The sequence below is a fragment of the Bombina bombina genome, chromosome 3 (assembly GCF_027579735.1).
Source record: "Bombina bombina isolate aBomBom1 chromosome 3, aBomBom1.pri, whole genome shotgun sequence".
Lineage (NCBI taxonomy): Eukaryota > Metazoa > Chordata > Amphibia > Anura > Bombinatoridae > Bombina > Bombina bombina.
The window spans coordinates 772,079,187-772,102,317 of NC_069501.1; the positions used below are offsets into that span (position 1 = coordinate 772,079,187).

The following is a 23,131-nucleotide window of genomic DNA, read 5'->3' on the forward strand; positions in this document are numbered from 1 at the left end:
GAATTTACATGTATTACTTCTTTCTCCAACATAGGTGTGTCCGGTCCACGGCGTCATCCTTACTTGTGGGATATTCTCCTCCCCAACAGGAAATGGCAAAGAGCCCAGCAAAGCTGGTCACATGATCCCTCCTAGGCTCCGCCTTCCCCAGTCATTCTCTTTGCCGTTGTACAGGCAACATCTCCACGGAGATGGCTTAGAGTTTTTTAGTGTTTAACTGTAGTTTTTATCATTCAATCAAGAGTTTGTTATTTTAAAATAGTGCTGGTATGTACTATTTACTCTGAAACAGAAAAGAGATGAAGATTTCTGTTTGTAAGAGGAAAATGATTTTAGCAACCGTTACTAAAATCGATGGCTGTTTCCACACAGGACTGTTGAGAGGAATTAACTTCAGTTGGGGGAAACAGTGAGCAGACTTTTGCTGCTTGAGGTATGACACATTTCTAACAAGACGATGTAATGCTGGAAGCTGTCATTTTCCCTATGGGATCCGGTAAGCCATTTTTATTACATAAGAAAAAAAGGGCTTCACAAGGGCTTTTAAGACTGTAGACATTTTCTGGGCTAAAACGATTGATATATAAGCATATTTTAATACTTCATAGCTTTGAGGAATTATTTTATTCTTGGGAATTAGCTAAAATAACCGGCAGGCACTGTATTGGACACCTTATTTGCTAGGGGCTTTCCCTAATCATAGGCAGAGCCTCATTTTCGCGCCTCTATTGCGCACTTGTTTTTGGGAAGCATGACATGCAGATGCATGTGTGAGGAGCTCTGATACATAGAAAAGACTTTCTGAAGGAGTCATTTGGTATCGTATTCCCCTTTGGGCTTGGTTGGGTCTCAGCAAAGCAGATACCAGGGACTGTAAAGGGGTTAAATATAAAAACGGCTCCGGTTCCGTTATTTTAAGAGTTAAAGCTTTCAAATTTGGTGTGCAATACCAATCCCCTCCTTCGTCTACACCAGTCTTGCCCACACAGGAGGCCCCTAGTACATCTAGTGCGCCAATACTCCTTACTATGCAACAATTAACGGCTGTAATGGATAATTCTATCAAAAACATTTTAGCCAAAATGCCCACTTATCAGCGAAAGCGCGACTGCTCTGTTTTAGAAAATACTGAAGAGCATGAGGACGCTGATGATATTGGTTCTGAAGTGCCCCTACACCAGTCTGAGGGGGCCAGGGAGGTTTTGTCTGAGGGAGAAATTTCAGATTCAGGGAAAATTTCTCAACAAGCTGAACCTGATGTAATTACATTCAAATTTAAATTGGAACATCTCCGCGCCCTGCTTAAGGAGGTGTTATCTACTCTGGATGATTGTGAGAATTTGGTCATTCCAGAGAAATTATGTAAAATGGACAAGTTCCTAGAGGTCCCGGGGCCCCCCGAAGCTTTTCCTATACCCAAGCGGGTGGCGGACATTGTAAACAAAGAATGGGAAAGGCCCGGCATACCTTTCGTCCCTCCCCCTATATTTAAGAAATTGTTTCCTATGGTCGACCCCAGAAAGGACTTATGGCAGACAGTCCCCAAGGTCGAGGGGGCGGTTTCTACTCTAAACAAACGCACCACTATACCCATAGAAGATAGTTGTGTTTTCAAAGATCCTATGGATAAAAAATTAGAGGGTTTGCTTAAAAAGATGTTTGTTCAGCAAGGTTACCTTCTACAACCAATTTCATGCATTGTTCCTGTCACTACAGCAGCGTGTTTCTGGTTCGATGAACTAGAAAAGGCGCTCAATAAAGATTCTTCTTATGAGGAGATTTTGGACAGAATTCATGCTCTCAAATTGGCTAACTCTTTCACCCTAGACGCCACTTTGCAATTGGCTAGATTAGCGGCGAAAAATTCTGGGTTTGCTATTGTGGCGCGCAGAGCGCTTTGGCTAAAATCTTGGTCAGCGGATGCGTCTTCCAAGAACAAATTGCTTAACATTCCTTTCAAGGGGAAAACGCTGTTTGGCCCTGACTTGAAAGAGATTATTTCTGATATCACTGGGGGTAAGGGCCACGCCCTTCCTCAGGATAGGTCTTTCAAGGCCAAAAATAAACCTAATTTTCGTCCCTTTCGCAGAAACGGACCAGCCCCAAGTGCTACGTCCTCTAAGCAAGAGGGTAATACTTCTCAAGCCAAGCCAGCCTGGAGGCCAATGCAAGGCTGGAACAAAGGTAAGCAGGCCAAGAAACCTGCCACTGCTACCAAGACAGCATGAGATGTTGGCCCCCGATCCGGGACCGGATCTGGTGGGGGGCAGACTCTCTCTCTTCGCTCAGGCTTGGGCAAGAGATGTTCTGGATCCTTGGGCGCTAGAAATAGTCTCCCAAGGTTATCTTCTGGAATTCAAGGAGCTTCCCCCAAGGGGGAGGTTCCACAGGTCTCAATTGTCTTCAGACCACATAAAAAAACAGGCATTCTTACATTGTGTAGAAGACCTGTTAAAAATGGGAGTGATTCATCCTGTTCCATTAGGAGAACAAGGGATGGGGTTCTACTCCAATCTGTTTGTAGTTCCCAAAAAAGAGGGAACATTCAGACCAATCTTAGATCTCAAGATCCTAAACAAGTTTCTCAAGGTTCCATCGTTCAAAATGGAAACCATTCGAACAATTCTTCCTTCCATCCAGGAAGGTCAATTCATGACCACGGTGGATTTAAAGGATGCGTATCTACATATTCCTATCCACAAGGAACATCATCGGTTCCTAAGGTTCGCATTTCTGGACAAGCATTACCAGTTTGTGGCACTTCCGTTCGGATTAGCCACTGCTCCAAGAATTTTCACAAAGGTACTAGGGTCCCTTCTAGCGGTGCTAAGACCAAGGGGCATTGCAGTAGTACCTTACTTGGACGACAAGCGTCGTCCCTTCCACAAGCAAAGGCTCACACGGACATTGTCCTGGCCTTTCTCAGATCTCACGGGTGGAAAGTGAACGTAGAAAAAAGTTCTCTATCTCCGTCAACAAGGGTTCCCTTCTTGGGAACAATAATAGACTCCTTAGAAATGAGGATTTTTCTGACAGAGGCCAGAAAATCAAAACTTCTAAACTCTTGTCTAATACTTCATTCTGTTCCTCTTCCTTCCATAGCGCAGTGCATGGAAGTAATAGGTTTGATGGTAGCGGCAATGGACATAGTTCCTTTTGCGCGAATTCATCTAAGACCATTACAACTGTGCATGCTCAGTCAGTGGAATGGGGATTATACAGACTTGTCTCCGACGATACAAGTAGATCAGAGGACCAGAGATTCACTCCGTTGGTGGCTGTCCCTGGACAACCTGTCACAGGGGATGAGCTTCCGCAGACCAGAGTGGGTCATTGTCACGACCGACGCCAGTCTGGTGGGCTGGGGCTCGGTCTGGGGACCCCTGAAAGCTCAGGGTCTTTGGTTTCGGGAAGAATCTCTTCTCCCGATAAATATTCTGGAACTGAGAGCGATATTCAATGCTCTCAAGGCTTGGCCTCAACTAGCAAAGGCCAAATTCATACGGTTTCAATCAGACAACATGACGACTGTTGCGTACATCAACCATCAGGGGGGAACAAGGAGTTCCCTGGCGATGGAAGAAGTGACCAAAATCATTCAATGGGCGGAGACTCACTCCTGCCACTTGTCTGCAATCCACATCCCAGGAGTGGAAAATTGGGAAGCGGATTTTCTGAGTCGTCAGACATTTCATCCGGGGGAGTGGGAACTCCATCCGGAAATCTTTGCCCAAATCACTCAGTTGTGGGGCATTCCAGACATGGATCTGATGGCCTCTCGTCAGAACTTCAAGGTTCCTTGCTACGGGTCCAGATCCAGGGATCCCAAGGCGACTCTAGTAGATGCACTAGTAGCACCTTGGACCTTCAAACTAGCTTATGTATTCCCGCCGTTTCCTCTCATCCCCAGGCTGGTAGCCAGGATCAATCAGGAGAGGGCATCGGTGATCTTGATAGCTCCTGCGTGGCCACGCAGGACTTGGTATGCAGACCTGGTGAATATGTCATCGGCTCCACCATGGAAGCTACCTTTGAGACGGGACCTTCTTGTTCAAGGTCCGTTCGAACATCCGAATCTGGTCTCACTCCAACTGACTGCTTGGAGATTGAACGCTTGATCTTATCAAAGCGAGGGTTCTCAGATTCTGTCATTGATACTCTTGTTCAGGCCAGAAAGCCTGTGACTAGAAAAATCTACCACAAAATATGGAAAAAATATATCTGTTGGTGTGAATCTAAAGGATTCCCTTGGGACAAGATAAAAATTCCTAAGATTCTATCCTTTCTTCAAGAAGGTTTGGAGAAAGGATTATCTGCAAGTTCTTTGAAGGGACAGATTTCTGCCTTGTCTGTGTTACTTCACAAAAAGCTGGCAGCTGTGCCAGATGTTCAAGCCTTTGTTCAGGCTCTGGTTAGAATCAAGCCTGTTTGCAAACCTTTGACTCCTCCTTGGAGTCTCAATTTAGTTCTTTCAGTTCTTCAGGGGGTTCCGTTTGAACCCTTACATTCCGTTGATATTAAGTTATTATCTTGGAAAGTTTTGTTTTTGATTGCAATTTCTTCTGCTAGAAGAGTTTCAGAATTATCTGCTCTGCAGTGTTCTCCTTATCTGGTGTTCCATGCAGATAAGGTGGTTTTGCGTACTAAACCTGGTTTTCTTCCGAAAGTTGTTTCTAACAAAAACATTAACCAGGAGATAGTTGTGCCTTCTTTGTGTCCGAATCCAGTTTCAAAGAAGGAACGTTTGTTGCACAATTTGGACGTAGTTCGTGCTCTAAAATTCTATTTAGATGATACAAAGGATTTTAGACAAACATCTTCCTTGTTTGTTGTTTATTCTGGTAAAAGGAGAGGTCAAAAAGCAACTTCTACCTCTCTCTCTTTTTGGCTTAAAAGCATCATCAGATTGGCTTACGAGACTGCCGGACGGCAGCCTCCTGAAAGAATCACAGCTCATTCCACTAGGGCTGTGGCTTCCACATGGGCCTTCAAGAACGAGGCTTCTGTGGATCAGATATGTAAGGCAGCGACTTGGTCTTCACTGCACACTTTTACAAAATTTTACAAATTTGATACTTTTGCTTCTTCTGAGGCTATTTTTGGGAGAAAGGTTTTGCAAGCCGTGGTGCCTTCCATCTAGGTGACCTGATTTGCTCCCTCCCTTCATCCGTGTCCTAAAGCTTTGGTATTGGTTCCCACAAGTAAGGATGACGCCGTGGACCGGACACACCTATGTTGGAGAAAACAGAATTTATGTTTACCTGATAAATTACTTTCTCCAACGGTGTGTCCGGTCCACTGCCCGCCCTGGTTTTTTTAATCAGGTCTGATAATTTATTTTCTTTAACTACAGTCACCACGGTATCATATGATTTCTCCTATGCAAATATTCCTCCTTTACGTCGGTCGAATGACTGGGGAAGGCGGAGCCTAGGAGGGATCAGGTGACCAGCTTTGCTGGGCTCTTTGCCATTTCCTGTTGGGGAGGAGAATATCCCACAAGTAAGGATGACGCCGTGGACCGGACACACCGTTGGAGAAAGTAATTTATCAGGTAAACATAAATTCTGTTTTTCTATTCCACACCTGTTTTACAGACATTGCTTTGTTTATACATTCAAAGTTTTATAACTTAAAGGGACACTCAAGTCAAAATTATACTTTCATGATTCAGAGAGAGCATACAATTTTAAGAAACTTCAATTTACTTTACATCAAATATTAAGCATACTATACACATGATATTTCATGTTAGTCTGATTTTAAATAGAGCAAAATGTCCCAAGTGTTATATTTCTGGATACAGTTACCTTTAAAAAAAACAACTTTCAAAGCCATTTAAACTAAGAGTTTGTTATTCTTCATAAAAAGAGGATTGCTAAAACTTTTTTTTTTTACATAAAGGGTAGCTAATAGCATAATTTTTTTCGTAAGGCGGTTACAGTCCATGAGCCAATAAAGGGATTCAACTGCTGGCCTCTAGGAGGAGGCAAAATTCCCAAAACTCCAACAGTACTTAATCCCTCCGACCTCTCTGGTATGCTAGTCTTGTCTTTGCCTCCCATGAGGAAGCTGAAGAATTAAGGTGCTACAGATTCTTCATTAAGAGTTGTCCTCAGACCAATTTGAAGCCCATTTTCCCCTCAGTGAGCTGCTACTGAGACAAAGGGGAGATTGGAGTATGGGGCAGTGAATCTTTTCCAATGAAGAGTTAGTCACAGTGTTACGGGTAGTGGTCCTTTAGCCTCCTCCTGTTGGGTCTATGATATACTCTTTATATAAATCCTCTGCTGTGACGTACACAGCACTGGATGGGCTCTGCAGCTTGTAAGCACAGTGGAGTGGGTAAATCTTGAGGTAAGTGAGGACATTACCATGCACTCACGTAGCCCGCAGGCTATTAGCAGGTACATATTGTATAGTACATCAGAGCTAGGGGACAGTTTTTTCTATACAGACAATACCACATTTTCTCTAGACTTAATACATTTTAGTCTGGGAATAGTGTAGGAATACATTTGTGGACATTAGAGATGCTCCTAGAACATTTTTTTATTTTATCTGTCAACCAAATTTATTTTATGGGGAATTCTGAAATATCTTTTTTAGTTACAGCATTGAGTTGTATTTGGCAGCACACTAGTTAACTTTCTTATTGCTGCATTAAAATAATGCCTGCCTTTTTTCGGTCAATGCTTATATTATGTAACGGTCATTGCTACTTGTTTCTCTATCATTTCTTGTTGAAGATCCTTGGGTTCTAAACATAGTTTTTCATGCATACAGAATGGTTTTCAGCTCAAAACTTCCCAGTGGAAGGTTTCTTCTATTCCATGTTCCAAAGGAGTACGTAAAGGCTCAAGCCTTTATTTCAATTTGTTCAGGATCTAGCATTCATGGGAGTGATATTTCCAGTTCCTATATGAGATGAAGGCCAGGGTTTTTATTTCAATCTGTATATTGTTCCCAAAAAAAGAGGGAACTTGCAGGTCTATTCTGGATTTGTAAACTTTAAATAAGTTTCTCAAGGTTCCTACCTTCAAAATTGAAACAATTTGGTCTATTTTATCTCTTTTTAGCAGTGACAATGTATGTCCTCAATCTAATTGAAAGATACTTACCTTCGTATTCCTATCAAACATCCTCCAGTTCCTGATATTTGTTTTCCAGAGCAAAAAATTTCAGTTTGTTGCTCTACCATTTAGTCTGGCTACTGCTCCATCTTAAACTTTAGCAGGATCTCTTACCAAAAGTATTTTGTTGTTACTTTGCAAACGTGGTTGGAGAATCAATATTTTCAAAGAGTTCTCTTTCTACTCAGAACAGAGTCTCTTTCCTAGGCATCAATGTATACTCCATTTTAATGAGACTTTCTTTCATAGATTAAAGACGTTCAAAGTAAGTCACCATGTGCAAGACATCAGTCAATTTCCAACCCTACCGTATGGAAGTGTTAGGTCTGAGGATTGTAGTAATCTCTATCCTGGTGGATAGGTCTCCAGTCCATTTCTCTGGGGGCATCCTTTGTGCACCCAACTTGGACAATTATCGAGACAGATGCAAGTCTCTCAGGTTGGGGTCAGTATGGGGGTCCAGGAGAGCACTGGAAGTTTAGTCTCTTCATGAGGCGTGGTTACCAATAAATGTCTTGGAACTCTGTGCTATATTCAGAGCCCTTCAAAGATGGCCTCTTCTGAAAGAAGAGACTTATCTGTGTTTCCCATTAATCTCACAGTAGTGGCCTATATCAATCATCAAGGGCTATGAAGGAGGTTTCTCAAATTTTATCTTGGGAAGTGCTTATTCTCTGTATGATTTCTGCTATTCATATCCCAGATGTTAACAAATGGGAAGCAGATTATCTCAGTCGCCGTTCCCTTGATCCTAGGGAGTGGTCTTTACACCTGAAAGTTTTCAATCAGATTGCAAGATACAGGGATCCACAGGAGTAATTTGTAGATGTTCTAGCAGCTCCTTGGTCATTTCATCTTGCTTACATTTTTCCTCCAACTGTTCTGCTGCCTAGAGTGATAGCTTGGATCAAACAAGAGCTCTCATCAGTAATTGCTTCATCATGGCCATGTAGGACTTGGTTTGGAAATCTGGTCTAGGTGTCTAGTTGTCCTCAGTGGTCTCTTCCTTTAAGACACAACCTACCTCTCAAGGTCCCTTTTATCATCAATGTCCTAATTTTAAAACAAAGATCTTTCCCTGATGCTGTAGTTAGGCCTGACATCCTGTTACTAGAAAAATCTGTCACAAGATTTGGAAAAACAAGCTTTCCGCTGGCATTTCTTCAGATTTCCTAAAATTCTCCAATTGTTTATCTGCTAGCTTTCTTTAAAAAGTCATAAACTTTCAGAGCTTTGCTCAAGATTTGGTCAGGATAAGACCAGTGATTAAACCAATTTCTTTTCCTTGGAACCTTAATTTGGTTGTTAGAATTTTGCAGGTCTCTCCTTTTTGAGCCTATGCATAGTTTCGATTTTCAGCTTCTACTCTGGAAGTTGATTCTTTCAGAAAAAAAATTATGAAAAAATTGTAAAAAATAGGTGGGTCTCGTGGACTCACCCCCATTAAATAAATTGCACATCGTTTTCCCTGCCTATCCTTTCCCACCTTTCTACTTCTCCTTACTTGACTGTATGTGAGACTAGAATACCAGAGAGGTGGGAGGGATTAAGTACTCATGTCGTTTTTGGAATCTTTGCCTCCTCCTAGTGGTCAGGAGTTGAATCCCAGGAGTAATAGCCATGAACAAATTTTTTTTTATCAGATAAGCATACTTTTTTTTTTTTTTTTTTTTGCTGAAGTGCTTGATAAATACAGTAAATTCAAGAGTTTATTTGCTTTATTTTCTAATATTAATATGGTTATGCTAGATTGTTTTGTGCCATTCAGTTCTATAGTTTAGCAACTTTCTAATTTAAGAGGTTTCTTTTTATTGACTACCAGTAGTTCAAAATCTTTCATATAGAGGTTTTGACTGTTTTAAAGGACAGGACATTTAGTAGATTTTTGTTATACATATAGCTACATTTTTAACAATGCATTAGAAACACTGCAGCCCACATGCATCTACTTATGTATAATTTCATATTTACCCCTTTTTGCTTTGCATTTCCTTTCTGTGTTATAATGGTCTAATGACCTTGTATCTGCTTACATTGCAGACTCAGTCCGCTGGTAACACACTACAAAAACACAAATCTTCCTCCTCGTTCACACCTTTCATAGATCCACGGTTGCTGCAAATTTCACCATCTAGTGGTACAACTGTTACTTCAGTGGGTAAGTATTTAATTACATTTTATTTTATTGTAACGTTAACCCTTTACACTTGTAAATAATACATGTTACATTCATACTCAGGTTTGAGACACATACATGAACACTTAAATAAATGTCAGTATCCTCTCTAGTGATCAGTACAAAGATAAGGTACTATTTGAAATTGTAGTTTTTTTTTAATGTGTTGATAACCCCATTTTTTTCTGCAGGATTTGCCCCTATCAGCTAGTTAGCAATATCAGTTACCACAAACATGAACTTCCTGTTTGTTTAGCTTTTGCTTAATTTTCAAGTTGGAAAAAAAAAACGCACACAAAAAAACCCCCATGTTTAGCTGCTGCTTTTTGACTACATGAATACATGAGAAAGAGAGAACTATAGTGTCCCTTTAAATATTATAGAACAATAATTGTGACAAGTAATACTTTATTTAAAAAAATCTACTATATTGTCTTTCAAATCTATTATTAATAGCCAAAGTTAAAATGTTCATATACGCTGTCATGATATTGTGTTCATTTATAGGTGGACCTATGCCCTTACAGTCCATAGAGTATGTAGTGACTTACAATATGTGTTCCACAGTCTTCTTTTGCTATTTTGATGGGGAAAAAAAGCTAACATTTTTAGATCGTTGGGTCAGAAAGCTTTTAGATCATTGGGTCCTAATTCTTAACTTAGTGTTTGCTATGGAGTTTCTTCTGTAGGATTTAAGAGCATTCCTAAAACGGATTCTGACTTTTGGCAAGTGGCCTTCCTTTGACAGAAACTTGGACTGGCAAGTCCTCCTGATCAAGTACAAGAAGGCTCTGATTTGTCATCTTCTTTTTATTATTTTACTGGATAGTCTCTTCCCTCCCTTTGGAAGCAGACTAGAAGGGACATAAAACCCAAATAGTTATTTCATTATTTAGGTAGAACATACAATTTTAATCAACGTTCTAATTTAATTCTGTTATATAATTTGCTTCATTCTCTTGGTATGCTTTTTTGAAGGAGCAGAAATGCACGACTGGGAGCTAGCGGAACATATCAAGTGAGCCAATGGCAAGGGGCATGTGCTTAGCCACCAATCAGCAACTAGCTTCCAATAGTGAATTGCTTCTTCTGAATCTACATGAGTATATTTTCAACAAAGAGAACAAAGCAAATTATATCAGTACTTAGAAAGTTGCCTAAAATTGCATGCTCTATCTGAATCATGAAAGAAAAAAATTGGGTTTCATATCCCTTAAAGTGGAAACCAATTTTAAAGTACACTGTTGCTTTAACTTTCCTTGATTCCTCTGCTCTGTGTGTTGTTTCTTATGTGAAGAAATGGTTTTAATGATAAATTTCAAAAATATTTTTTTTCAAGATGCATTGCTTTGCAGTCTATTAGACTCTTGGATAAACTATTGTTTTCAAAGTTTACCGGACTTGGTCTGGCCTTGTACTCCAAAGTTTTTCTTCCGTTATTCTGCAAATGGCAGAGCTTTTTGGACAACCATTTGGGACCTCACATACCTTTTTTTGTACCCTTCATAAACCTATCCATTCAGATCCCAACAAGGAACTCAAGATCATAAGTTACCATTAACAAAGTACTGCATTGTAACCATTTGATAATAGCATCTCTTGAAGTTTTCCTTATGCCCAGTCATAGAAGGGACCAAGGATACTTAAACCAGAAACCACCTGTTTCATCTTCTTAATTGTGTTTAAAAAAAATGCTTAAAAGAGAATTGTGAAAGTCTTGTTTTTCTTTCTCTGATATAGTAGGGTAAAGTGGCATAAACCTTTTTCATTATTTTCGGGTAGCTGGGATAGTCGTGGTCGGCAGTTTGGCCCAGGAATAGCATTCTGACTTTTCAATTATCATTAGTAACTTTACAAAGAAAATACTATCATCACTGCTCTGGACTTTAATCACCTGAGTTGCTTTAGTACGGTTATCCTTTCTTACTGTGTCTCCCTCACGGTCTCTCACATTCTGTCTTCCTCAGACACTTGTTCTCACTCTCTCATGCTAGCTCTCACTCGTTATGTGACTATCAGCATGAAGACATTATCTCTTCTAAGTATAGATACGGAGGATTGTTTGAGTCCTTTGTAATCCCACCAGTCAGATTCAAGATTGAGAACCATTTTAGTTATTTCTTTGTTTAAAAGTGCAGATAATGCTCTAATATTCTATGCAAACAGTTATCATCAAAAAGTTATCCCCAGGGAAGTAATGTGCACAGCTTCAGAGCTGAACCAAGCTGTGATTGGCAGTTCTGCACATATGCTGCTTGTGATTGACAGTGCATTGCCTTTTTGGAGCTGACATTAGTTATGTTAAACACATTGTATACAGTGCACTAAGATAATACTCTGTTATTTTCTACAACCCAGTGCACATACCCTCATGACCCTAAACATTGTATTTCAATGTCTGACAGCATTATTAAATTACTTTTAGTTGTTACCTTCTTTATTTAGAAAATTTGTTGTAGATGAATATGACCTATCATGTGCTTTTGTTTTATATCTGAATGTGTTTTTAAAATTAAATGTCACATATAAAATAGTTAAATGTAACAATAGCATTTGCAACCATAATTCATTTTAAGAAACAAAGAGGAGTGAACAGTGCTGGATCACCACCCTTAGTTTAAATAACCCCGCTATAAAGCATTAGAACATTATCTTATTGCAATATTTCTCAACCGCGGTCCTCAAGTACCCCCAACAGGCCAGGGTGAGAGCAGGTTAGTAACCATGATGTTACCGATCAGCTGATTACTTCACCTGTGCACTTGTTCAGCTATAATGAAAACCTGACCTGTTGGGGCTACTTGAGGACCGTGGTTGAGAAACACTCTTATTGCATTTTAATGTCTGTTTACATATTAATAAGGTTACACGTTCCAAAACCATTTATGTATTTGTTATTGGAATTGTATTGCTGTATATTGTGCAGTGTTTTTCTTGTGCTCTAAGCTAACGGCTGCCCTGCTTCTAACAACTAGCATCGTACGATACACAAGGCAGGAATAAAGTCTTCACTGTAATTCTGTGCAGCATCAGCAAGTATCAGAGAACTAGTTATTTAAACCAGTGTTCTTCAATTCCTCAGTAGTCAGTAATGGATCATATTACCAGCATGTCTATTTATGAGCATGGGAGAGATAACCAGGGCTCAGTCACTATAGCCCCTGTGCCATTAAAGGGACAGTTTACACTTTGAAATTGTAATATAAACTGCTTAATTACGCATAGCAAAGCAACTTTGCAATATACTTTCATTATTTATTTCAAGCCCTTTTTTCTGTAATTTAGGTCTGCAAATTGGGGATTTTCCAGTTTAGAAAACTGAAAGAACAAATGACATGCTTCACTAGCCTAATCTGGTCACATATCTGTCCCTATTTTGCAATGTGTTAGCTTACCATTTCCATTCTCCTGAAGCCAGACGATGGAGATTTTTTTAACACAATGACAGTCATGTCTAGACTTAAATCTAGATTGTCTCTTCCTCATGAATTCCACATTACTTGTCATATTTTTGATGGCTTCATTTTATTTACTGTATAATTTCCATTTAAGTAATATCACTGTACCTTTGATGCTGCAGATGTCATTACAGGTTCTGCTGTGTCCGTATTCCTCCTTTACCCTGCTCTATGCTTCTTTGGATAAATGAAGACAAATTAATGTATAAGCATTTACTTTAGCATGTGGTTCTAACTTTTTATCCATAGCATCGTCTGCCTTCCCACCCTGCTTGCTCTGTGCAGTGTAACTATACAATCAAATAATTATTTGTTATTGAACATGCCATTGCTTATATCTTTCAGGTACATACATGCGCACACTGGAAGCTAACCTTAAAAATACTAATTTTATTTTAGTGGGATTTTCCAGTGAAGCGCTGAGGCCGGATGCAATGAGGCAAGATCCTACAAGAAAAGGATCAGTTGTTAATGTTAATCCCACAAACACACGGCCACAGAGCGACACACCGGAAATTCGCAAATACAAGAAGAGATTTAATTCAGAGATTTTATGTGCTGCATTATGGGGTATGATTTTTTTTATGCTCTCACATGTTTTCTTTTATTGACAAGAACATTTAGTGGTCTATGCTTGATTTTTGATGTTCCTGGCTTATTATAGAAAAAAATGAATTTACAAGGACTTAATTATAATAATAATAATTAATTTATAAGTAATACAAATTAAAATATATGTAAGAAATGTTAGGTTTTATTATATAAATGCAATAAAAAGAGTGCAGTAATACTTTTCACATTAACTAGTTCTACTTAAAAAAAAAATAGTATTTAAGATTGAATTAAAGTGCAACAAATATATTGTACATATAGAAGGATAGCAATTAAAACCTGTTTAAGTTTATATTGACGTAGGTTTGTGCACATTTTATTAATGTACACATGTTAACTGTATGAAAGGAACAACTGCCATTGCAGTATTGCTTGACAGTGTCAAGTCCTCACCAAAAAAATTGCATTTGTTCTACGGCGTCTTACAAATAAGTCCACTGAGACCCACTAAAAGAATGAGCTCATTTACATAATATACCATCTTTAGGATTGCTTTGTGCTGCTCAGGCTTCTTATAACTCTGCTTCCAGCTGCTTTGACTGATTTCAGTTGGCATTCAACAAGTTGCTGTGCATATCTTATATGGTTGGCCATTTTTAGGTTTAAGGAATTTAAGCAATGATTGAAACCTTCAATTAATTTGTGTTTACAACTTAGCATCTACTAAAGTTTTTCTTTCTCCTGCAATGGGACTCTATTCTTATGCATACATCATATATTGCTGTCCTCTCCTACACTTTGACCCCCCTCTATTGATTGTGTACTAAGGCAAAACTTTTTATACCTATGGCTCCAACACCAAAAATGTGTGGTTGTGTTCTACCCATTACAGATGCTTTCCATTAAAATGTTGTAAATCAGGGTACTACACCATTCTATTAGTAAGAGTCTCTTTATTGTTCTGGTTGTTCTTATCTATTACAGTCAGACAGTACATTTTCAGTCTGTTCCATAAACCACCAGACACTTGCAATGCCTATATGAAGTCTCTAAAGTTGTAACCTGAGTGGAATATTTTACAACCCTCTTAATTGTAGTACTGTGTTCATGGCCATCCTTAATAATGCAGACCTCAAAAAACCCTAGTCCTAATACCATAAAATCACACCCCCATGTTTTTTTTGTTTGTTTCTATCTTTCTTTTAGCAAAATGTTGTTAAAGGGACAGTCAACAATAGAATTTGTATTGTTTTAAAAGATAGATAATCCCTTTATTACCCATTCCCCAGTTTTGCATAACAAACACGGTTATATTAATATACTTTTTACCTCTGTAATTACCTTGTATCTAAGCATCTTCTGCCAGGCCCCTGATCACATGACTGTGACTGTTTATTATCTATTGACTTGCATTTAGTACTGTGTTGTACTAAATCTTAAATAACCCCCTGTGCCTTAACAGTGTTATCTATAATGGCCCACATGAACTAACAAGTCTCTTGTTGTGAAAAGCAATTTAAAAAGCATGTGATAAGAGGCTGCCTTCAATGACTTAGAAATTAGCATATGAAAAAAGTAAAATAATATGTAAATTGGAAAGTTGATTAAAATTACAAGTCCTATCTGAATAATGAAAGTTTAGTTTTGACTAGACTGTCCCTTTTAAGTTGGGATTTTTTAAAGATAAATCTAATATTCACATAGAATATTATGCCATACAAAGGTTCAATCCCCCCACAAAGTGTTTTTTTTTTTTGTTTTTTTTTGTGTGTGTGTTTTTTTTAGTTTTTTTTTTATTTCATATAGGTGGCTAGACTCCACAATTTGTTACGTATATGATATACATTCCTACCAGGAGGAGGCAAAGTTTCCCAAACCTCAAAACCTATAAATATCCCACTCACCTCACTCATATCTCAGTTTAAACTTTGCCTTCTTTGGAGGTGGTTGAAGTATGATGTGCTTCAGTGAAAGGTGCTTCAGTGCATATTGAAGTCCGGTTTCCCTCAGAGGGAAGTGAAGGGAGTACTACCTGAGGTTAACATGTTTTCACCTCTGAAAAAAATCTTTTCATGGGTTCTCTGTAAATTCGGCTGCAGGGTTTCATCTCCTGTCTCCCTTTACAGATCGACTTACTCCTATGTCTTAACCTCTGCTGATATGTTTCAGTACTGGTTTGGCTGTCTGCTTTCAGTGGACGAGTGTCTACAAAATTAACGGTAAGTATTACTTTCAATTTTACTATGGACACCCAAAACTATGTTGGGCACTTATATTTTGAGTTCATGTTATATATTTAGTTTATATACAGCCCAGGGACATACATTACTCTCCTTTTTATTTCTATATAGCTTGGGAACAGTTTGCTATTAGAACTTTTAGAGGGAATATTTTTGCACAGTATTTCTTTCCTAAGATATGGTGAGTCCACGGCATCATCAATTACTGTTGGGAATATCACTCCTGGCCAGCAGGAGGAGGCAAAGAGCACCACAGCCAAACTGTTAAGTCTCGTTCTCTTTCCCACAAACCCCAGTCATTCTCTTTGCCTTCATACAGTCTTAACAAGTTGTCTCAGGGTTCTGTTCTTCAAATGGAAACCAGTGGCTCTGTCTCGGAGGATAGATCTGGATCTGTCGACATTATATTTTTCCCTGTGGATCAGAGAGGGGAATTAGTGGTAGAGTGCTCGCTTAGCTTGCGAGAGGGATCGTTGCCCGCATTCTCCTGAATCTTTTGGGTTTCTCAGGAGCATCTGTCCGAGGGCATGCTTCCGGAGACCTTCCTGAGTAATAGTGTCCATGGTCGCTAGCCTGTTGGGTTGGTGACTATGGACTTAGGAAGTATCTGCTCTCCCATAACCATTTTGGAGTTAAGAGTGATCTACAATGTTCTGATGACACGGCCTCAGTCGTCTTATCCGTTTTTTCAGGTTCTAGTTGAACAATTTCATCTTAGTGGTTTACATTAACCACCTGGTAGGAACCTGGAGTTCCTTTGCCATGATTGGCGTGGATTGTTCGGTGAGCGGACGCTCACATTCGTTGTTTATCCACTATTCACATTTCAGGAGTGAATACCAGGAGCGGATTTATTGAGAAGTCAGATTTTTCATCCCAGGGAGTGGACGCTTCTCCCGGAGGTGTTCTTTAGGTAAACCCTCAAATGGGTGGTGCTGGAGTTGGAAATGGCAGTTCGCCAAGTCTCCAAGTTATGTTAAAGGTCAAGAGATCTGCAGGTTGCCCTCTTAAATACCCTGGCGGTTCCTTGGGATTTTAGTCTGACTTTCCTGTTCCTCAGTTTGCTCTCCTTCCACAAGTCATTACTCTTATCAAATGGGAGTGAGCATCGGTATTTTAATAGTTCCTGCATAGTCTTACAGGATCTTGTTTACAGACCTAGCGGAGAGGTATTTCTTCCACCTTGGTGGACCTTGCTTGGGAAGGACGTTCTATTTCAGGATATATTTTTTCATCCAACTTTCGTTTTTTCTGAAGTTTTCTGCTTGAAGATTGAATGCTTAGTTCTGTCTAAGCATGGTCTGAATTGGTCATTGTAACCATGATTCAGGATCGCAAGCCTGTTACTAGAAAGATTTACCATAAGATATAGCGTAATATCTTTATTGGTGTGATTCCACTACTCTTGGAGTAGGGCCAGGATTCCTGGGATTTTGTCATTTCTCCAGGAAGGTCTGGAGAAGGGTTTGTCAGTCAGTACCATGAAGGGTCAAATTTCTGCATCTATTTTGCTACATAAGCGTCTGGCGGACGGGCCAGATGTGCAATCTTTTTGTCAGGCCTTGGTCAGAATCAGGCCTGTGTTTAACTCTGTTGCTCCTCTTTGAGCTTTAACCTTGTTCTTAAAGTTTTGCAACAGGCTCTGTTTGAGCCATTGCATTCCATAGATATAAAGTTGTTATCTTGGAAGGTTTTGTTTCTTATTGCTATCTCTTCTGCTCAGAGAGTCTCGGAACTCTCAGCTTTGCAGTGTGATTCGCCTTATCTTTCATGCCGATAGGGCGGTTCTTCATACTAAGTTAGGTTTCCTTCCTAAAGTTGTTTAGGATAGAAATATTAATCAAGAAATGGACACTCAAAGCTATGTTGGGCACTTATATTTTGAGTTCATGTTATATATTTTGTTATTATACAGCCCAGGAACAGGCATTACTCTCCTTTTTATTTCTTTATAGCTTGGGAACAGTTTACTGTTAGAACTTTTAGAGGGAATATTTTTGCACAGTATTTTATATAAAATATATTAGTGCAATTATTAGAGATGCTAGGACTATACTATTGACTGAGTCTTAGTTATTTTTACTGTCTGCAAAGATTGTGCCCTCATTTTTAACTTCCCTTAGTGCAGCTTTACCTCATGTTTCTAACTTTGTTTTCGCACGAGCGTGACGTTGCACCTTTTTATGACGTCACAAGATGCTCTGTTTTTCTCACCTACTTTTTTGCTGCACTCCGTTTCGCACCTATTTTTTGCTTAAATTAGTAATCTTCATATCTGGCGCCCTCATTTTTAAACATTTTTTTACTCTTGCAAACTTTTCTTTTTCCTCAAAGCTTGTAAAAAGGGGTGTTATATTTAATATGGTCTCTTTGCTTTATTTTCAAATAATTAGTTTTTTGCCACAAGGGAGCATCTTGATCCTGTCCCTGAAGTAACCATGAGACCTGAGTTTGCTGAACGCCTTTTTTTACCAAAGCGAAGTGTGTTTTTTTTAAAAACACTTCTGAAGTAGCTTCTTCAGTTAATTTATATGACTCATGTATAGAATTATCACATTCTTCTGATGTCTCTATGGTTTCGAATCCACCTACTGTTTTTAGTTTCACAGATTGATGCAGATGGCGTACCCCCAGCAATAAGTGTATTTATTGATGCTACTTTTAAAAAGGCCCTGACTAAGATTCCGCCTTCAAATAAGCAAATAAGTTCAGCCCATATTTTGCCTTTATCTAGTAATGTATGTACTGACAGATAATTACTGAGGTATCTTCTAATAATGAGGTTTCCTCTCATGAGGCTCCCTCATCTGATACAGAACTTGATAATTCTTCTTTAATTAAAATTGAGCATGTTTGTTCTATTTTAAAAGCAGTCTTACTCACGTTGGGGATTAAAGAAGTTAAAACCTTCTGATGATAATCCCTGTTACCTTCTACTTTCAGTACATAAGACTTTGATTAATCTATCTGAGATTTTTCCTGATATGTTTCTGATTTACTCTATAGAATGGTATGCTGATAGGTCAAACCATGTATCTTTTTTTTTTAACCCTTCTTTAAGGTTTTTAAAGTTGTATCCTTTACCTACTGTTAGTCTAGAGCTTTGGGAAACTATCCCCAAAGTTGCTGAGGCTATTTTTTTTCTAGCAAACATACTTCTTTTCCAGTACTTCTTTCAAAAGACCCCTTAGATAGTAAACCTATATCTTTTCTTAGGAGGGCTTATTTACATACTGGTTATGTCCTTAGGCCAGCCCTATCTATTGCTGATGTAGCTGCCGTCTATACTTTTTGTCTATCTAGTCTTGTTTAGCAATACTCAATAGATCCTGAATGTTGTAACATTCTTCATTTACTTCAACTAGCAAATCAGTATTTGATATTAGAATCAATATTTAAACTATGTCCTTAGCTATTCTTTCTAGAAGAGCTTATGGCTTAAATCTTGGAATGCTGATATGGTATCTTAAATTAGATTACAATCACTTTCTTTTCAAGGTAAGAATCTATTTGGTTCTTAATTAGATTCTATTTCCTCCATTACTTTGAGGTAAGTCAGTTTTCCTGCATCAAGACTATGTCTAAAGGAAACATTTAAGGGCCCTTAGCCTTCCCCCTCTCCTAAAGCCCCTGGCTCTATCTGGAGTCCGTCTTTAATTATTTAATTATTAGGACTATTCTGCCTTTTTTTCAGCAAGGTCACTTTATGTCCACAATAGACTTACAGGATGCTTATCTTCACATCCCTTTTTATCCAGATCATTATCAATTTCTGAGGGTTTTTGCTCTTCTTTTTGGCCTAGCAACAGCACCAAAATATTTTCAAAAGTTCTCATTGCCATTCTATCTGTTATCCGAGCTCAGGGTATTGCTGTGAGAGACAAATTTAATTAATTTCAGCTTGTCAGAACCTTTAGTCTCTATCATACTCTTTAGTGGCTATGTGCATGGAGGTTCTAGGCCTAATGATTGCAGCATTGGACGCAATTCCTTTAGCTCGTTTTGATATAGACCTCTTCAACTTTACATGCTGCACCAATGATGCAAGGACTATACTCTAATATCACAACTGATATTCTTGGTTCCGCACACACGACTTTCTCTGACTTGGTGGTTTAACCATCACTCTATTCTTCAAGGGGCTTACTTTGCTCGTCCTACCTGGTCTGTGATCTTTACAGATGAGTCTTACAGGTTGGGGAGAAGTTTGGGGGTCTCTGACTGCACAAAGAGTCAGGAATGTTCAGGAACCAAGGCTCTCGATCAATATCTTGGAACTCTGTGCTCTTTTCAAGGCTCTTCAGTCTTGGCCTCTATTGAAGAATGAACCTTATCTCTACATACGGGGGAGTGGTCTCTCATCAGGATTTATTCATTTAATTTGTTCAAATATGTTGCTCATCTTCCAAACATTCTTTGTTTTGCTCCGGCTTTAACTCGTATTAAACTTGTTTTTATATCTTTTTCTCCTTTATGGAGTCTTAACCTAGTGTTAAAGTTCTTACAGGCTCCTCTTTTTGAGCCTATGCCTTCTTTGGACATAAACTGCTTTGTTTCTTTTGGCTATTTCTTCTGTTAGAAGAGTTTCTGAATTGTCTGCTCTCTTGTGAGTCTCCATATCCGATTTTACATCAAGATAATGCAGTTTTACAGACTACTTTCAAATTTTTACCTTAGGTTGTTATCTTTAACAACATTATTAGGGAAGTAATCGTTCCCTCCTTGTGTCCTACTTCTTAGAATGATTCTATAAGGACTTTACATTCTTTGGATGTCGTTAGAGCTTTGAATTTTTGTGTTGCTGCTACTAAAGATCTCAGAACGACTTCTAGTCTAATTTTGTTCTCTTTTTTTGGTTCCAAGAAATGTCAGAAAGCTTCTGCTATTTCTTAGCTTTTTGGTTCTAACATCTGATTCACAAAGCTTATTTGGATGCGGGCCAATCTCTGCCTCAGAATTACAGCTCATTCTACTAGATCAGTTGCCACTTCTTGGGTTTTCAAGAATGAAGCTTCAGTTGATCAAATTTGCAAAGCAACCACATGGTCTTCTTTGCATATGTTTACCAATTTATACCATTTTTATGTTTTTGCCTCTTTAGAAACAGCTTTTGGTAGAAAGGTTCATCAGGCAGTTGTCACTATTTGATACTGGTGGTGCCTATATTTCATCTAAAAATATTTTTTTTTTTTAAGATTTAAAGGGACAGTCTACAATAAAATTGTTATTGTGTTAAAAGACAGATAATCCCTTTATTACCTATCCCCCAGTTTTGCATAACTAACACAGTTATATTAATACACTTTTGACCTCTGTGATTACCTTGTATCTAAGAACCTTCTGACAGACCCCTGATCACATGACTGTGACTATATAAAATCTATTGAGTTTAATTTAGCATTGTGTTGTGCTAACTCTTAAATAACTCCCTCTGCCTGAACACAGTGTTATCTATATGGCCCACAGTCTCTTGTTGTTAAAAGCAATTTAAAAAGCATATGATAAGAGGCAGCCCTCAACTTCTTGGCTATACGATAAACTGAGATATGAGTGAGGTGAGTGGGGTATTTATAGGCTTTAAGGTTTGGGAAACTTTGCCTCCTCCTAGTAGGAATATATATACCATACGTAACAACTCGTGGACTCTCGCCACCATAAAATAAATTATTTTTTCCGGTATGTTCTTACATAATTTTTTTTTTTTTTGTGTCTATGTGTTTTATTTTTTGTATGGTCTGTTTTCATATTTATTTTTGGGGTCAAATCTTTCTACTTGGTTCAAATAAGTCCAGGCTTAATTAAACATAAAGCCATCAGGATTGGGTTAGATTAGAGAATATATAAGAATGGGAGTCTTCTCAAATTAGCACAAGGCTTTATACCAAACAGTAATAATTCATATATCACTTTGGATATGAAGACTATGATTATCAGAATCTTGTTTTCATTCTTTATATTTCATACTGCTTTGGAAAAGGTTTCCTAGTTATCAATAACGATGGAGTCACACTGCTAATTAGTCTTTTTTTTGGTTAATGTATGCATGTTTATGTGTACATATAATGTTACAGTAGGAGCCAACTCTTTCATTCAGTGTTATTAGATTGTGTGCTGTATGTACACAGAAATGTGCTGCCTCTCAACCCCTGTATTCCTGCCCACATTTAGTTCGATATTAACACCTTCCTGTCAGTAACACACACAGACCATATTGACTCAACACCTTTAGTGAGTTAACCCCTTTCTTTATTGTAATTAACCAAAAAAACTGTTGTATAACCTCCCATATTTTTAGTAAAATACACAGAGCATGGGTAAATTCCCATGTTGCTAGTAACCCACATAATAAGGGCATTAACCTTCATATTACAAGTAACCCACATTTTGTAGCGCCCTTATGACAAATACATGTATTGCTAGAAATACATACAGTGCAGTCATCTAAAACTATATGCCAGTAATATACATAGTGTAGGAATTCAACACACACACGTAAATGCAGCAGCACCCCAATATATTCCTTGATTAATATATTGCAAGCACAACAAACATGTAAAAAAACATTAATAAGTAAAGCAGAATATGTATGTACTGATAGTGATCTATGTTAATAGTATTTCCTTGAAACATGTTATCAACAAACAGCCTTGTAGTTACATCAGGGGCGCTAACACATTGTTATGATCAGGTGCTGATTGATATTGAGATATACATACATATATATATATATATATATATATATATATATATATATATATATATATATATATATATATATATGGTACAGTAATGCATGACACACATTACTAATGGGCACAGAGCAGCAGTAGTGCAGGATACAGGACCTGTAGCAGATATTTGCACTCACTACTGTATCCAAGTCCTGTGGGTAGTGAAAAAGAAACTCAGTAGATTCCTGCAGCATCCAGCCAGCCAAAGCAATAATTTTCCTATGCATGTGCCATGCTGCAAGTGTCGCCAAACTGAATACGCCATGCTGCAAGTGTCACCAAACTGAATACTAAACTGTTCACTGCCTCCACTCTGCTAAACTGCTCTCCTAGGCACTGGCCTAGCCATTGAAGACCTATGGCAAAATATGCCCTTGTAATTGCTCTTTCTTTTGTTTTGTTTTTTTAGGCGTGGCTATAATTGTGTTCTTTATTTCCATTTACAGGTGTAAATTTGTTAGTTGGAACTGAAAGTGGATTAATGTTGTTGGACAGAAGTGGCCAGGGCAAAGTATATCCTCTGATCAACAGAAGGCGATTTCAGCAGATGGATGTCCTTGAAGGTCTAAATGTGCTGGTCACAATATCAGGTAACTTGTAAGAAATGTTGCTATTATCAAGTAGAGTAAAAAAAAACAGACATGTGTTTAACATTCTTGACAAATACACCAGAAAATAAATAGCTTTATTTATTTGCGTGTGTATATGTGTGTGAGTGTGTGTGTATATCTGTGTATATATGTATATATGTATGTGTATATATATATATATATATATATATATATATATATATATATACACACGTTTTCCCTATTCTAAGACAATTCCTTAGAATAGTAAA

At 38.3% G+C, this 23,131-nt stretch overlaps 1 protein-coding gene across 4 annotated transcripts in view; it reads left to right on the plus strand.

Moving 5' to 3' along the window:
- MAP4K4 (mitogen-activated protein kinase kinase kinase kinase 4) overlaps positions 1-23,131 on the plus strand; it is a 511,519-nt gene that overhangs the window by 458,262 nt on the left and 30,126 nt on the right. For all 4 annotated transcript variants that reach the window (XM_053707651.1, XM_053707653.1, XM_053707649.1 and 1 more), the window contains 3 exons: positions 9,174-9,291; positions 13,167-13,337; positions 22,737-22,880. In XM_053707651.1, coding sequence (XP_053563626.1) covers positions 9,174-9,291; positions 13,167-13,337; positions 22,737-22,880 — 433 coding nt within the window. The remainder of the gene's footprint in view (positions 1-9,173; positions 9,292-13,166; positions 13,338-22,736; positions 22,881-23,131) is intronic.